This window comes from Phascolarctos cinereus, unplaced genomic scaffold, assembly GCF_003287225.1.
Source record: "Phascolarctos cinereus isolate Bilbo 61053 unplaced genomic scaffold, phaCin_HiC Scaffold_1;HRSCAF=81, whole genome shotgun sequence".
NCBI lineage: Eukaryota > Metazoa > Chordata > Mammalia > Diprotodontia > Phascolarctidae > Phascolarctos > Phascolarctos cinereus.
Genome location: NW_027555514.1, coordinates 38,079,034 through 38,095,241, shown reverse-complemented (window position 1 = coordinate 38,095,241; position 16,208 = coordinate 38,079,034). Strand labels below are relative to the sequence as shown.

The 16,208-nt window shown below is 46.8% G+C and overlaps 1 protein-coding gene across 2 annotated transcripts in view; it reads right to left on the bottom strand.

Annotated features, from left to right (window-relative positions):
- The window catches only part of COLQ (collagen like tail subunit of asymmetric acetylcholinesterase), a 46,105-nt gene that overhangs the window by 12,806 nt on the left and 17,091 nt on the right, over window positions 1–16,208 (bottom strand). For both annotated transcript variants that reach the window (XM_020987243.2, XM_020987242.2), the window contains exons 8-12: window positions 14,509–14,535; window positions 11,874–11,918; window positions 11,690–11,725; window positions 8,977–9,057; window positions 202–289 (exon numbers count right to left, since the gene is read on the bottom strand). In XM_020987243.2, the coding sequence (XP_020842902.1) occupies window positions 202–289; window positions 8,977–9,057; window positions 11,690–11,725; window positions 11,874–11,918; window positions 14,509–14,535 (277 nt within the window). The remainder of the gene's footprint in view (window positions 1–201; window positions 290–8,976; window positions 9,058–11,689; window positions 11,726–11,873; window positions 11,919–14,508; window positions 14,536–16,208) is intronic.

The following is a 16,208-nucleotide window of genomic DNA, read 5'->3' as shown; positions in this document are numbered from 1 at the left end:
ACCAACATCAGTGCTGTGGGAGCCCAGGGGAACAGAGCTGCAGACGAGGAGAACCTGGCCCCAAGTGGCTTTGTTCAGTCCAGAGACCCACTTCCCATTCTTACATGCTCATGGCAATGGTCACATGACCCCAAAGCCAAGCCCTCCAGCATCATGGGCCAGCTGGGGGGGAAGGGCTCATGGGCCACAGACACTCCTTACCCGACGCTGGTGCTCCTGGGAGGCCCGGTTTGCCAGGAAGTCCAGAGCGGCCAGGCGGACCCGTGACTCCGGCATCACCCTTTTGCCCCTGGCAGAGAAGAAAGCATAACCTGTTAGGATGGTGGGAGCTTTCTTCCAGGTTAGCAGAGGTCAACACTCCTAACCACACAGTCTCAGATTTACTCCCAGAACAAGAGAATGCCATTTGCAGCATGAAACCGAATAAGCTCTTTAGGCAAACAGGAGAAGTCAAAGGTGAGAAAAGCTTGAGGGTCAGATGAAAAGCTGGTAGGTTACAGACCCCAATTCATTTTATTGAATAAGAAAGAACAAAAAGAAAGAAGTTTGAAGAGGCCACATACTGGGAGGCTGTTCCTTCTTACTGGTCACTGCGAGTTTTCAATGTCCTCCTCTGCCACAGTCCCCCCAACCAACATGTAACATCGCCCTTGACAGCTGGGTGGCAAAGTGGATAAAACACTGGACCTGTAGTCAGGAAAACCTGAATTCAAATCCAGCCTCAGGCACTTAGTAGCTGGGTGACCTTGGGCAAGTCATTTAACCACTGTTTGCCTCAGTTTCCTCATCTGTAAAATGGAGATAATACTAGCACCTACCTTGGTGGGTATTGTGAGGATCGAATGAAATGATATTTGTAAAGCACTCTGCACAGTGCCTGGCACATAGCAGGTGCCACAAGAATGCTTCTGTTCCCTGCTTCCCTGTCCATCCCTCCCTTCCCAACCGGACACCACGACTAAAACAACCAGACCATTATGTGATGGGAGCTGTAGTGCCCCAAGGGTTCCAAGAAGGTCGCTCCCATGGAGGGAGTGCAGGGAAGGCTTTGTGGGGGCTGAGCCCCAGCTGGTTAAAGAGCAGGATCAAGAGACGTTTGTTACAGAATAATGTGCAGAAGGTCAGGAAGAGGGAGACAGCAAGCTCCATGAAGGAGACGGGGCGTCTCCGCGGGATTGCGAGCAAGTGGGTCATCTTTCTGCTGCCGACGCAGTTTTTGCATCAACATATCCTGGGCATTCCTTACGGCCATCTAGAACCCAGCGTCTTGGGGCAGTGGCCAGAGCACAAGATGGAGTCCCAAGAGCTCAGTCAGCTCTGATAGCCCTGCAATCTGAGGTAAAGCTCCATTTCTCTGAGCCTCAGTTTCCTCATCTGTAAAATGAGCATAATAATCCCTGCCCAGCCTCCCTCACAGGGACACAGAGGTTCAAATGAAATAACGTCCATTAAAGTGTTTTTGTGGGTTAGGGGAAAGAACCCCAGCCTCAATGGCAAAAGAACAAGGTTCTTCTCCAAGCCTCAGTAATCACATCTGTAAAGAAAAGGTAACCATACTGGCACTACCTCCCTCACAGGTACATGTGAGGAAAAACATTCAGCAAACCTAAAGAGCTATAAAAGTTGTCACAGAGCACTAAACAAGTCCAAAAAGTCCAGCTCTGGCCCTACAGTAGAAGAAGTGACGGCCAGACTCTCAGCTCGATGCCCCACGTTCCACTCTGCTGTCCACTCAAGGAGAAAAAAGGGCAGGGATTTTGCCACGAGGGAGAAAACCAAACCAACAGTCCAAACACCAGAAAAAGGCCACGGTTTATACAACGGAACAACCCATTCCAACACTGATGTCCCACCAGGGCGTGTGTTGACAGCGCCCATTTACTCTCAGGCCTCTCCATTTCCTCCAACTTGACCAAAGAAGAAGCTCTTCTACAGACCTCACACTAACATGTTCACCACGGTGAAAATGGCCATGCACACATGGCAGGCTCTCACGCTTGTTACTCGAATGAATGAACATCGTTGGTGCTGCACGGCCAGATGAATCACTTTACACATGGGGAAAGTGAATCCCTATTCCCCAGTTTAGCTGCTTTACAAACCTGGATTTTCCCATTTTCCTATCAGGACAGAGACAACTATTATTACAATACCAAAGCCCAAAAAGGCCCATGCCTCTTGGAGTCCTGGTTCCATTTGTTTCTGAATGCTCTCCTCTGTTATAGGAATGACTTCACCAAGTGCCGGCACCTTGGCCTTGTGGCCAGTGACTGAGAGCTGGTGATTGAAATGAGCCGGGTTCACTCCCCGTAACACCAGGCCTGAGCACTCAGCTATGCACTAATTGCTCTTTGGGGTCTAAGCAGGACAGTGATTTATGTCCCCAGCACCTTTGGCCTGGATTCTCTTCCCACAAGTCTACTTTGGCAGGCTTACCCTCCTGGTGGAATGCAATCTCCCCTCTCATGGGGAAGCAGCCCCTTCACAGGGCCCTTTTCCCATCAGGCCTGGAAGGTAGGACATTCCTCCTTGTGAATGGAGCTCCTTCTTCGGTCTTCACTGGCCTGTTTCAAGTCTCTGGAAGGGTATTTTTAAAAAATCTTGAGTGGGGAGAGAGGGGTGTGAGGGTGACATTGGAGGACCCAATTCAATCCTCCTTTGAAGACTCCTTTCTGAGCTGAAATATTCAATGAGATCACCAACGCGGATCTTGTAAGAGAGGAAGTCACACCTTCTTAATATAGCTGCTCACGGGCTTTTTTTAGTCAGCAATCTGAGCTGGATCCCAGGACGGGAAGCAAGGCCTGGGGGAGCTGGCTGCCACCCCTGACTCTCACACAAACAGCTGCTAACTACTGCTTCTCAGCTGGATAACAAGGAGCACTTCAGTGAATGGCATTCACGTTGCCTAAAAAACATATTTTCCTGGGAAAACGCGATTCATCATGTGCTAATAACGTACAAATCCTCTCTCTGGATTGCCCACCTGTGACCAAGAGGTGGCGGACTCTGGGTGCAGAATGAAGCATGTGATTTTGGACAAGGCCAATGAGGAATTTGTTTTGTTTGATTCTGCACATCTGTTACAAGGGTTCCTTCCTCACCCCACCTCCAAATAACAGACAATAGAAGGGAGAGAAAATAGATTTTTAGTAACTGAAAAATTAAATTAAAACAATTTTTTAAAGACTCTTTCCCCAGATTACAAGAACCAGGTCACCCTCCAGCTGTAAGCAAGAGGCTGAATTAGATGACTTTCATTTTTTGTTTCTCTCTGAATCTATGGTTTCTTCAGTGTGGGGACCTCACTGATTTGAAAGCTTCCTCCCCCTGCGTAGACTGGCGCTCTCGGGGGACTTGGGAGCATTGCCAAGGGCACTAAGAGGCTCGCTGATCACACGCTGGCAACCAGAGCCAAGGCAGGACTAGAACCCCGCCTTCCCCAACTCTGGGGTGCCCAGCACCTGTCTACCAGGTGTATGGGTCCTGTGAATTCTATATGAGGTAAACTGCTAATAGCCAGCCCTTCTTCTTTTGGATTTCTCAGAGCAAACAAATGTGATCTTGACATTTCACAGCTACCACACAGCCATGGACATAAGAGCCCCCAAGAGCCTGCCCTGTCCCTCACATCCTGCCTTGAAGCTCAGCTAATCAGCCCGCTGCCACCGGGGGAGGGGACGTGGGCTGCGAAGCACACTGGGGCTGATAACAACCTTTCCTGGAAATGAGGATTTCATTGGACTTCTTTATCTGGCTTTCTAGCACTCCCTCTCCTTCCGATGAAAATTTTAAAGGAGCTGTAAACTTGGACGGAGGCAGCTAGATGGCTCGGTGGATGGAGTGCTGGGCCCGGAGTCAAGAAGAATCATTTTCTTGAGCTCAACTCTAGCTCTTGTGACTCTGGGAAAGTCACTTAACCTTTGTTTGCCTTAATCCATTAGAGGAGGAAGTGGCACAGCACTCCAGCACCTTTGCCAAGAAAACCCCATAGACGGTGTGGTCCATGGGGTCACGAAGAGACACACACAACTGAATAAACAAACCTGGAGCCCCAAGAGAAAGGGCACCATGCGTGGTATGGCGGGATAAGTACACAAGTGAAAAGGGCCTGGGTTTGAATCCTGACTTTTCTCCTTCTCCCTGGGCAAGTGACCTTGGGCAAGTCACTTCAACTCTCTGGGCCTCAGTTTCTTCATCTGTAAGTGAGGGGGCTGAACGAGATGGCCTCTGGAGTCCTTTCAGGTCTGCAACTATGACCCTATGATTGTCTTATCTCAGGCACTCCTCTTCATACAAGGTTTACAACCAATGTTTAAGAAAGGAGCCAGAGCACTGACTGAGTACAGACTTGACTCCCTGAACCATAGCCAACTGCACTTATTAGATACCTATGGAGTACAGGGGCAGCTAGGTGGCACCGTGGTACACAGAGCACCGGGCCTGGAGTCAGGAAGACTTACCCCCCTGAGTTCAGATCCAGCCTCAGATGCTTACTAGCTGTGTGACCTCAGGCAAGTCACTTAACCCTGTCTACCTCAGTTTCCTCATCTGTAAAAATGAACTAGAGAAGGAAATGGCAAACTACCCTAATATCTCCACCAAGAAAACCCCAGCTGGGGTCATCAAGAGCCAGAAACGACTGAAAAACAACTGAACAACACCACGATGCATAGTGTACCAGGGGTTCTTTGATCCACCTGGAATACAGCCTCTGTTTTGTCAGAACCTGACCGAGCTCTGTGGAAGCTCTCTGCCCAGGTCATACAATGCTATGCTAGCCATTTGCTAGGGGAAATGATGGATGAAGGACGGCTTTGCTTCCTAAGATGCATGCTAACCATCCAAAGACATTTTGGTACCTTTATGGAAGCCATACAACAGTGGGCAGAGTGTTAGGCTGGGAGTCAGGGAAACGGGTTCAAATCTTACCGGGGATGCTTGTTTTCTGTGTGACCCTGGGAGAGGCACTTCATCCCTATGCATAGAACAGAACCCACTCAGCCCCGGTGGAAGGAGACTGCATACCAAGAGTGCCCGCTGACCAGATGTGAGGGGCAATGGAGATAGCAGTGGCCCCTCTATCCATGCTGTAAAGGGTGTCATGCGGGCCCAGTGGAAATCGGGGAGCTGAGCCAAAAGAAACTGAATTATTCTCCACCTTTCTTCTTTTAGCTTTAGTTCAGTTTTTGTCTGAATTCATATTGATCAGGGGCTGCCGAGGCTACGAGCCCAAAAGGCAATAGGCACCTGTTCAGTTTATTTGCTCATAGAAGAGAAACAAACCAGAATACTCAAGTTTCAAGAATCTATTTTGGATCATCCAGACTGGCTGTCTAGTCTGTCTATGATGGTACCTAGAAAATGACCAATGGGCCTTTCTTTGCACGGGCAAAGCTGAGCTAGGTTGGCAGTGCTGACTTCTCCTAGCCTACTGATGTGGAAGGGCTGGAGCTGGTAATGGAGGGGGCTCCTGCTAGGTTTTACATCCAAAAGAACCTCTTAGGTCTACTAATTTTAGACCGATGGAATATGTGAGAGTCATCATAACACAGAAGGAAGAGCAACCCGCCTACAAGTCAGAAGACCTGCATACAAGCCCCAGCTCCAACATGTATGAGCAGTATGACCTTAGGCAAACCTCGTGATCTTGGTTTACCCATTTGCAAAATGGTAACTTTAATACCTGTCTAGTTTATAGTTTCATGAAAAAAGCATTTTGTAAGCCTTTAAATGCTACTATTCACATAAGCTATTATAAAGTAGGCTGGTGTAGTGCAATGGGGAAAGGGAACGTGCATTTATTAAGTACCTACTGTGCATCAGGCATTAAGCTGGTACTTCAGCCTTTTAACCTCATCTACTAAGAGAGTCAGAATGCACTGGAGTCAAAAGACCTGGGTTCCTGTTGGAGCTCTACTCTTTCACTACCAACTACCTAAATGACCTTGGGCAAGTCACTTCCAGCTCTAAATCCTAGGATTTGTAAGACTCCAGAAGAACCTTAGAAAGCACTTACTGAAACCCCTTTACAAAACAATTCTAATGGATCAGCCAGAAAGTAGCAGGCCCAAGATTAGGCCTGTGAGTTCATTCCTGTACACTGGACATCTGCGAGGGAAACCGTCAAGGTGGCCTAGGCCAGCCTGGGGCTAAAAAGAGGACAAACCCCCTTCCCTCTCTTCAAGTCTGAAGGCCAGGCTTTCCGTACCCCCTGCCATAGCTACCTAATGGCAAAATTACAACACGCCCATAGCCCATTCTGAGCCAGCTGTGCCAACTGACGACCAAGAATGAACCTTCTCTCCTGCCCTTAATGATGACGGCGAGAGAACCAGAGACAGAGTGGGACAGAGAAAGAGAAACAAAGTGACAGGGAGGAAGAAGACAGCTGGACACACAGAGAGAAACACAGAGAAAGAATGAGAGGAGAAAGAAACAGAAAGATATTGGGAGAGACAGAGAAGACAGAAGGGGAGGTAAAGAAAGGGAGAGAGACGGACATTCAGTTACACAATGGGGTACCCAAGCAAAGACAATCCCAGTGACAGGAGACCCCGCCCCCCCTTGTTAGAGGCCTGCTCCACTAAGCTGTCATTTCCTATGGACCGCTCATTCTGGCTCTGGGGAGATGGGGGATGGGGAGGAGAGATCTAATCAGTCTCCTGAGTCTTTGATGAATTGTCAAACTATTCCTCAGAGCCTGATCTGTCCCCAAGTGAATAATTTATGAAGCTGAAGGAAGAATATAGCTTTGAGCTAAAGTAAAAGTTAAAAACAAAAAACCCCCAACCATCTGTGATGAAGCTATCTGGCCTGCTCAGCCCTGATGAATATCTGCACAGGCTTCAACTGAAGGCTTTTGTTAACACAATTAGCCACCATCCTTCCCAACATGTGTATGTACCCCCAGACACAGTGCTTTAGCTATTCAAAAACGACTCCAGTGTCCTGGACCAAGACGAGTGTACCCGGGCCCCTATTTTGTGCTAACGCATCAATGGGCCAGTGTGGATGAGCGCACTGAAACAGGAAAACCAATGTATGTGCCGCTAAAGCCTCCTTTACAAGATCCAGCACCTAAAACAGTGCTCAGAAAACAGTAGGCACTTAATAAATGCTCGTCAAATGAATGAACAGATGATAGTGGGAAATGTTTCCACTTATCTGGCCTGGTTGTCTCCAGACTGCATCCTGGTAAAGATCCCAGCCATCCCCATGATGCTGGAAATGTGGAGCCAGGCTTTTGTTTAATTTAAAAGCTAATATTTACAGAGGGCTTTAAGGGTTGCAAAGTGATTTATAAATATTATATTATTTTATCCTCACAACAACCCCGGGAGGTGGGTGCTATTATTAGCCCCACTTAACAGATGAAGTAGCAGTTAAGTGTCCAGGGTCACAAAGCTAGTAAGTCTCTGAGACCACATTTGAACTCCGGTCTTCCTGCCTCCAGACCCAGTGCCCTGTTCCAGGCACCTTGCAGCTCTAGACCTGGCATCCCATGGCCCCATGCATAGCTAGGTCTCTTTCAGTTCTAACATCTTAGGATTTTATGAACTAGCCTCTTCTCTCAGAAGGCTTCAGAAAAGGGAGGGCATGGGTCATGTGACTGGAGGGACTGTCATGAACAGGATTTGACTGAAAAGGGACTTGTCCTTTAAAAAGATAAGGGGAGCAGCCTCCCCACATTGACCTTCTAATTTAGCACAGACCAGAATGCAGAAAGGACAATTTTGCTTCCATGCCCTGGGGTGTAGGACAGAAAAGTAAACTATGAAAACTCTAGCGAATAATTTTTTTTTAAAAAATGCAATGATAATAAAAACAATTTTAAAAAGAAAACTCTAGGAAGGAGGAATGTGGCCCACCAGATTAACGGGAACAACATGAGGGTGCAACGGGTCCACTAAGACCTTTGGCTTTTCATGTAGGGCAGATGAGGTAGTAAGCTCTGCTCACCTCTCTCATGGCGGGCAGAGCAGCAGCTGGTAACAGTGCTCTGTATGTGGGAGGAGGGAAGGGAAGGTATCTGGGGTATGTACAGCCAGGGAGGGGTGGTCGTGCTTGGTTTAAAGCCAGAAGGCCCACCTGGCCTCATGTAAGGCCAAACCCACCCACAGGACCAAGGGGAGTTCATCTAATTCCATCCTTTTGTAGCTGAGCTTTTATGTCTAATTCTTTTAGGACATTAAGAATTACGTCCTTTATCCATGGGAGTATTATTGATGTATTTGGATGTTTGCACAGACCTCGACATTTTCCCCAAATCTCATTAATGCCTTCCTCCCTCTCTTGATGCAGTGGTGCCCCTCAGCAATGTCAACGCCCACTGCTCCAAAAACACCAAGCTGCTTAGGGAGGGGCAGCGGTTGGCTCTGTCCCCAAATCCCTTCCAGGGACTGTGCTGTTAATACTCTGGCCAAGAGAAGACAACAAAACAAATGCCTGGAGGGCTCGAATTTTATACAGAATCAACACTTGGCTGGAAAATTAAAGCAAAGAGCCCCAGGTCTGGAGCCATCTGACCCAAGGTTGAATCCTGCCTTGGCCATGTACTACTTGGGTGGCCGTGGGCACATTACAACCTCTTTCGGCCTTAGTTTCCTTATCTGTAAAATGAGGATGTTGGCTTAATGGCCTGTCAGGTCCTATCCAGCTCTGAGGCCCTCACTTTCTCCCTTTTGATTCCCTGAAACCAGGCCTTTGTGACCTGAAAAGTCCATTGGACCTTGCTGGTTTGACCCAGTTTTAACTGCCCTGTCCCCACCTGCCACCAAGTCAAGCAGCCAGTGGCAAGAGATGACCCATGCAGTAGCTCTCCACTGCTAGCTGGAACACGGAGCACTGAAGTCCACATTCAGTGCTGGATAATGATATTTTCCTTCTTCCTCAAACCAGCTCAGTTGTATGTGGGCCCACCCCTGCAAGAAGGCCCTACAACTGAAGGGAGGAGGGAAAGCACGGGGCCCTTACTTGCTTGCCTCGTTTTCCTGGTCTCCCCGTAGGTCCCCTGGGTCCTGATGTGCCAGGCTCTCCCTTTGGGCCCATTTCTCCCTGTAGAGAAGGAAGAGAAGGGAGAGGAAAATCAGGGGAGAGAAGAGCACTCCTAGCAACTGGATTCCACTTAGAAGCTCAGTGGGACATTCTTTCCAAATTTATCACTCATGAAGAAAAGGCAGGGGTGGAGGGCAGGGTATGGAAGACTGAAGACAAGTCTTCCAGGGAGGATGAGAGAGAAGGAAGATGTCTGGTGGCTAGAGGCGAGAGAGAAGCTGAGCCACACAAATCTGATGCCCAAGTGTTGGCAACAGATTCCCCTTTCTACCAGAGCCTGGACGAGAGAGGTAAAAAGACAGGAAAACTTCTGGGTCCTATCTGGTTACTCTGTCACCATGAACTGCTTGGCAAATGCTTAGAGTAAGTTTAAAAGAACCACAAAAACTCAAAAAGGAATTTTATCAGAGATTCTTCTTTTAAATTCCAATGTTTTTGCCCCAGCAAAATTCATCTGCGGGTCTGGAACAATCCTTGTCAGTTCCCATAATGCTCTTTCTGAGCAGGGTTTTGGAGTGTTAGTGGGTCATGGCCCTTTATTAGATCTCTTTAGAAAACTATTTTTCCTCCCTTAAATCCAAATTATTTTGATTGTTACTTCCTTTCCATTTTATTTTAATGGAACTTTGGCAGGGGTGGGGGAGGGGCCATATTTTTCTGACTTATGCCTAAAAGGTGAGTGTAAGTGGGTTATAGCACATGACCAGCGATGACGTGTGTAGAAGGAGTAGAATAAGAAAGAGAGGAAATGGGTGGTTGGAAAAGGTGGTGGGTGGGTCATGTAACAAGAAGGAAGGCTCACAGCTGGATACAGTGGTGCCTTTAAAATGTAAAGGCCTCCTGGTGCTAGGAAGATGTACAGTAGGATTTATGGGAGAAGATGGACAAGATGGTGTGGGATGTACTGTGGTCTGATCCCAGAGCCAACTGAGTGTGACCATATGGTTTCATGGTGAATAGTTTTCATTCAAAGTCATGAAGGGAAGGCAGGTATAAAGGTGGTAGATGTCACTAACCAAAGATCTGCCAATGAGCCAATGTCAAATGTGTCAACCACAAAAATTCAAAACCTCAAAATAGCCTATTTCCCCTGTTCTGCCCTATGTGTCTCCCCTATTTCCATCCAAGATTCCATATGTCTGACTGCTTGTTATTATTCTTTTGGCCATGTCTACTAGGTGACAGCTAGCTCATCCTCTCTGCTGTCTACAGCTCTAAATGCCCTGGCAATGCTTATTGATTTATAATTACCATTGCAAAGACAAGGTGCGTTTGTCAGAGGTTGGGCCAGAACATACAAGCCAAACAGCTGCCCCAATATTTATCAAGCCTGTGTTTTTGACGTTCAGTGACATGATAAAAATTCCCAGCAACAACCAGCATATAAGAATGATGCATTTTTAAAGGCCAAGCTTGTAAATCTGAAATTAGTTTCAATAAATGTAGTCAATACCCTGAATCTATCCTTTGCTAGGCATTATATAACTGCCCCCCCCAAAAAAATTCTTGCCTCCCCCCCTTAAAATCTATTATTTCCTCTATGGACCATTATTCCATGGTCAGCTTTAGGTAAAAGGGAGTGAGATAATTCATGGATAAAAGTTAAATTATTGTCGTATTAAAGACATTCAAGTATCATATACTTATCCCCTCTCCATCCCTTAAATGTTTTAAAGTTCATATTTAAACTAAATAAGCCAGTTATCTAGGAAGTTAGTTCAAATAAAGGCTTATTCACATAACATCTCTGAGACCTCTTTGTAAAGTGTTTGTTGGGCAATAAGATATATGAGCATAAGGAAAAACAGACTAAGACAGGATAAAAAGTGACCCTTTCTTCCAGAATAGTAGTCACAGGGAAACTTCTGGGTGTACTGTTCCATTTGGGGACTCCCTGGCCTCTGCAGAAAGTTCTGTGCGCGCGTGCGCGTGCACACACACACACACACACACACACACACACACACACACATTATTTACATTTTTATGTAACCATTCCTAGGACTCCATTAGCACAAAATTCTTGCAATCCCACCCTGCCCTTCTCCAACTGGAAACAGCCAGCATTTTCTTGATCTAATTTCTCTCCCAAGACTCAATTATGGGCATCACATATAGCCCTGTCTTAAAGGAGCATGTCCAAGGATGGAAAAGAGCATCCTTTAGATTGCTGAGATAATTACCAGTAGATAACAGGGAGAGATCTGCCTTCCTTGGCTCTCCTGTTTTGTCTTAGTTGCACTGAATGGAAATCTCTCGAGAATTATTTAACCCAATATGAAGAACAATCTTTCTCATAGGTTATCAAGGTAGTGAGGAAACGTGACATTTTATACAATATATGACAGCCCTGCCAATGAGATTCGAGTAGAATAAAAAATGTACTAAGAATCTGAAAATGTGGAAAATTAGGATGTAGTTACACTTACCAGAAAAGGATTCTATTAGTCTGTCTTAAAGACAGCATCCTAGGAAGGAGATGAGGTTTTAAGCCCCAAATGAGGTTTTCCATTGTCACTCCCCAGAATCCAGAGGAAGCCTCTTAATGGTGGTAAGTTAGGAGACAATAATACAGGGGCAGGAGCATCTCCCCCCTTCCCTTCTCTGCTTCCTCCAACCTTCAGGTACTCACTTTCTGTCCCAGCATCCCAGGAAGGCCTGGAAAACCCTGTGAAGGAAATACAGGCAGGGATCACCTGGGGATGGGTGGTTATCCACACCAGCTGTGGAGGGAGCCTTTTCCAAACGCAGCTACCTCCGTCAGTCAGTCTGGGGCCCAGCTGCTCCCCCACCTGGGTGACTGCCCAAAACATTACCTTTTCTCCCTTGGGGCCCAAGATGCCCTGGTCTCCTTTGGAGCCCTGGGGGGAAACCACAGGAGAGACAGGTTGTGTTAATGCCGAGTGAAAGAGTCACAGGACCCTAGATCAGAGAGCGAGACCTGCAGGGGACCTTGGACATGGGTTGGTTTAGCTGCCCCTCCACTGACAAATGAGCAAACTGAAAGCCCAGGGAGGGAGGGGAAATGACTTGCCCAAAATCACATCAGAGCAGGGATGGGATCTTAGATCCAAGCTCGTGTTTGAATGTGTGGAGCAGGAGATAGAGCGTCAGCTTGGAGTCAGGGAGACCCGAGTACACATCCTACCTTACCCACTTGCTAGGTGGGTGGCTCCTGGGAAGTCACTTAACTGCTCATCTGTTTCCTCAGTTTCCTCATCTGTAAAGGAGTTGGACTCAGTGGCCTCTAAGTTCCCTTCCAGCCCTAAATCTATGATGTTGTGGCCCAGGTCTCCTCCAGTGAATGAGGACATTAATCTGCAGAGAAGAGAGGCCATTCTACAAGCCCAGATGCCCCCGCTTTCAGCTCCACCAGGTGGCTACCTATGGTGGGGCTCCGCCCCACCAACCTGGTGTCTAGAGGGGCTAATTCAGGTGGGGGCTACAGGCCAGAGCTGCCCACTAGGATTTTGCTGTATATTACTCTGGCAGAAGCATGGAGAATGGATGCTCTCAAGGCCAAAGAAAAGGCTCCAGAAGAGAAACCAGGAATTGAGGGAATGTGGAGGTTTCAGCTCTACTTCCATCTGCCTTTTTTTTTTGGGGGGGGGGAGGCAATCAGGGTTAAGTGACTTGCCCAGGGTCACACAGCTAGTTAAGTGTCCTAGCTGCCCCCTCCCCCTGCCTTTTGACTGGGTTGGTCAGACCCCAGTGAACCTCAGTGGCTCTAGCACACGCTAGCTTTCTCCTTCCCCTTCCCCTCCACAATCAGTTCTTCCTGGATCTCGTCTTGGAAGGAGGTACGTGCACCCTCATGGGGTCAGAAGTAGAGAGAAGTGGGGCTGCTCTTGGAGGTGGGCCTGAGACTGACAGAACTGATTTCCAAGCAATTGTAGCCTTAGAGAGACTAGCTGAACTGGACATCATGTAGAGCTAGCTGAAGATGAACTTTTAATGATTTTTTTTACTATTTAACATGCTAAAAGTCTGGGATATTTTTAGAAATTAACACCCCAACGGGCGGTTTCTGCTGACATGTTTATCTTCCACAGAATTCTTCTGATGCCCCTTGGGGGCAGGGAGGAGAACCTGGGACTCTCAACAACACTGGGAGGTAGGGGCTATTATGATCCCCATTTTACAGATGAGGAAACCAAGGCAAACAGACTAAGTGACTTGCCCAGGGTCACAAAACTAGTAAGTATCTGAGGCTGGATTTAAACTCCCTGACCTGACAGTAACTGAGATCTTCTGACCCACTCATTCCAAAAGAACCTTCCTCATTATTTTTCCTTATGAAAGGTTTGGGGTTGTCCCACTGAGGAAAAGGTCAAAAGTGGCTTGGAGCATTTTATAAGATGGACTGAACTTCCAAGGGGCTCCAGGAAATAGAATCCAAGGGAAATTCTGGGTGATCAGGTAGGGTGTGGGTATCCTGTTATCCCAAGAGCTTATCTGATTTTAGAATGGGCTGCCAGGGAGGGAGGGGGCTCTCCTTCCCCAAAGGTCTTCCAGCAGAGGCAAGATGACCACTTGTTGGGTACGGAAGGGGGGGCTCCTTTTGGGCAAGGTGGGATTAGCGGCCACCAAGGTCCCTTCCAACTCTGGAGCTCTTTGTTTCTGGTGCCGGGCAGCTGGGACGCTGCACTATTGTCTCCCTCCAGAATCCTTGCCAGCCCACCTTGAGTGATTCTGAGAAGGGATCCGTAGGCTTCCCAGCCAAAAACGTACATGGCAGAACAAAGGTGAAGAAGCCCTAATATGGAGACATGGCCTCACATTCCATTGAGCTAGCTATGGGGTTCATTGATAACATACAAATAATTTAACAGATGAAGTATTTTGCTGATATATGTGACCTGACCACCTCACTGCCAGCAGGGGCTTCTGAGGAATAGTCCAAAAGAAACTAGGCCTGTCCAGAACTTCATAGGCTATTCAGAATGGTCTACAGGAGTCAGGGTCTAAAGTCAATAAAAGAAACTGGAAACTCTTGACAATCCCACTGGTCCCAAGTAAGAAGACCCCTGGCACCTTTAATACCCCAACTATGAATAGGTCTGATACGGAAGCTGGTAGAATTCCTTTGGGTATTATTACTTAAGGGTTGAAACAGTCATCCTAGCTCTCTCCACCTCCATGTCCCCTGTCCTTTCTCTGTGAGGGAAAGGACACATCTATGAGACCATTTCTCAGTATGGCTTGTTGTGAGCCTGTGGCTAACTTCCGTGGCCCCATATTCATCCACCTCACTGGTTTTGGATCGTAGTACTTCAGTCCTCTCATCAGGGCCCCTGAGAAGATGCCAACTCCTAAAGAAATGCCCACCCACCCAGCCCGCCAGCCCTCAGCCTCCCTCCCTCCCTCCATCCTCACTTCTAGTCTACTCTCACATTCCCTTAGGCACTTACACAACCAGTCTCTAATGGACCATCTTATTGCCACACTGACCTTTTCCCCTCTGGTTCCAGGGTAACCCTGAAAGAAAGCAGAAAGCCCTTTTACAATCCATACACCTACATTTGCTGCACAGCCTTTGAGATTAGCATAGCCAAGTTCTCGCTCACATGAAAGAGACCAGGCCATGCAATGATTTAAATACATCCCTACATTGATTCTAAGGTTTTTACTAGAGCCTCTGGGGGTCAGAATTCAGGACACGCTGGTTGAGTTTCTAGGGGTCCGAAGGAACACCATGTTTTTCTTCTTCATCTCTGTAAGGTGTAAGAACGTCTTCCCTTCAGCAGCCCTTCCCCCCATTCTTTTGCCTGGGCTTTTTTTTGCAATAGAAACAAACAGGGTTGCCATCGTAAGCAGGAGCCATTTTTTTTCCCTCTGAGCATGACCCCCCGTGGATAGTATTTATAGAGAACGCTTCAGAACAGGGCAAGAAGCATCCCAGAGTTAAAGAAGTGCAGCTAAAGCCATTGTCCAAGCACAAAACAGTAGCCCAGCGATCTCACTGTAAGGCTATGTCACGGCTTGGAGGTGACCTGGGAGGCTACACCATCAGAGCACAAGCACTGGCAAGGTCTGCCACGCTGCAAGGGTTTTAGGGATGGTCCTGGCAACAGATCAAGGCTGGTTTCTGAGGGACAATCGAACTAAGTAGAGAGAGCTTCATCACTGTTAGGGGAGCTCTTCTGGTGATAAGACCTTTGTCCATGACAACCCATGACATCTCTCTCTCCCTCTCCCCTTCTGTATATGAATCATAAAACTTTTCATGCCCTCTGACCTTGAACAATGAATGAACTAATGGAAAAAGCATTTATTAAGTACTTACTAAGTGCAAAGCATGTGCTAAGTGTTGATGATACAAATAAAAAAATAAAGAGAGTACGGGTTTTTAGGCACAAATAACCCACTACCAGGACTTACGTATTCTAAAAATATTAGGGATAGGAAAAAAACAACAACCAATCTATCCAAAAAGATATCTAGCAATGGCGGTGTTATTCATAATAATACATGAATTCAATAATATAAGCAATTCATATTATTCCTAAGGGAAAAACAAACAACTGGCTGCGGCATGGCTGAAGAAATTGTGGAACATGAATATAATGGACAGTTTGGTGCTCTAAGAAATTACCAACACGAAGAGTATAAAAACTAAGAGACCTGTCTGACCAAATGAAGAACCAAAATGTGCCCACTGCCTACAATTGGGCAAATAATACAATACTCTTTCCATGGGTCAGGGACCTGTGCTAGACACAGCTCCATTGATAACTGAGAGACTCAGGAGACTGCCAGAGAATCATAGAGGTTAAACGAGTTTCCTGTGTAGGTCTCAGCTAGTAGGTGTCAGAAGTGGGATCTGAACTCGGGACTTCCTGAAGCCACTATGCTGTTCTGCTTTTCAATAAGAACAGCAACAAAATCCATAAAAATAGAAGAAAAACAGGTCAAAGGAGAAGAGAGAGAGAGAGAAATCAGCTGATTTAACCACCATCTTGTTAAAGTTACATTGCATAATTTTAAACAAACTGCAAATGAAAGAAGTGTGTCATTTCATGTACAATTGTTCTTTTATTCACATTTGTTCTTTTGCAAATCTGTTTTTGTTGACTATCACTAAATTTTCAATAAATAATATTTAAAAAACACCACATTTTACTGACAATGTCAGTTTGTTTTGTTTTTGT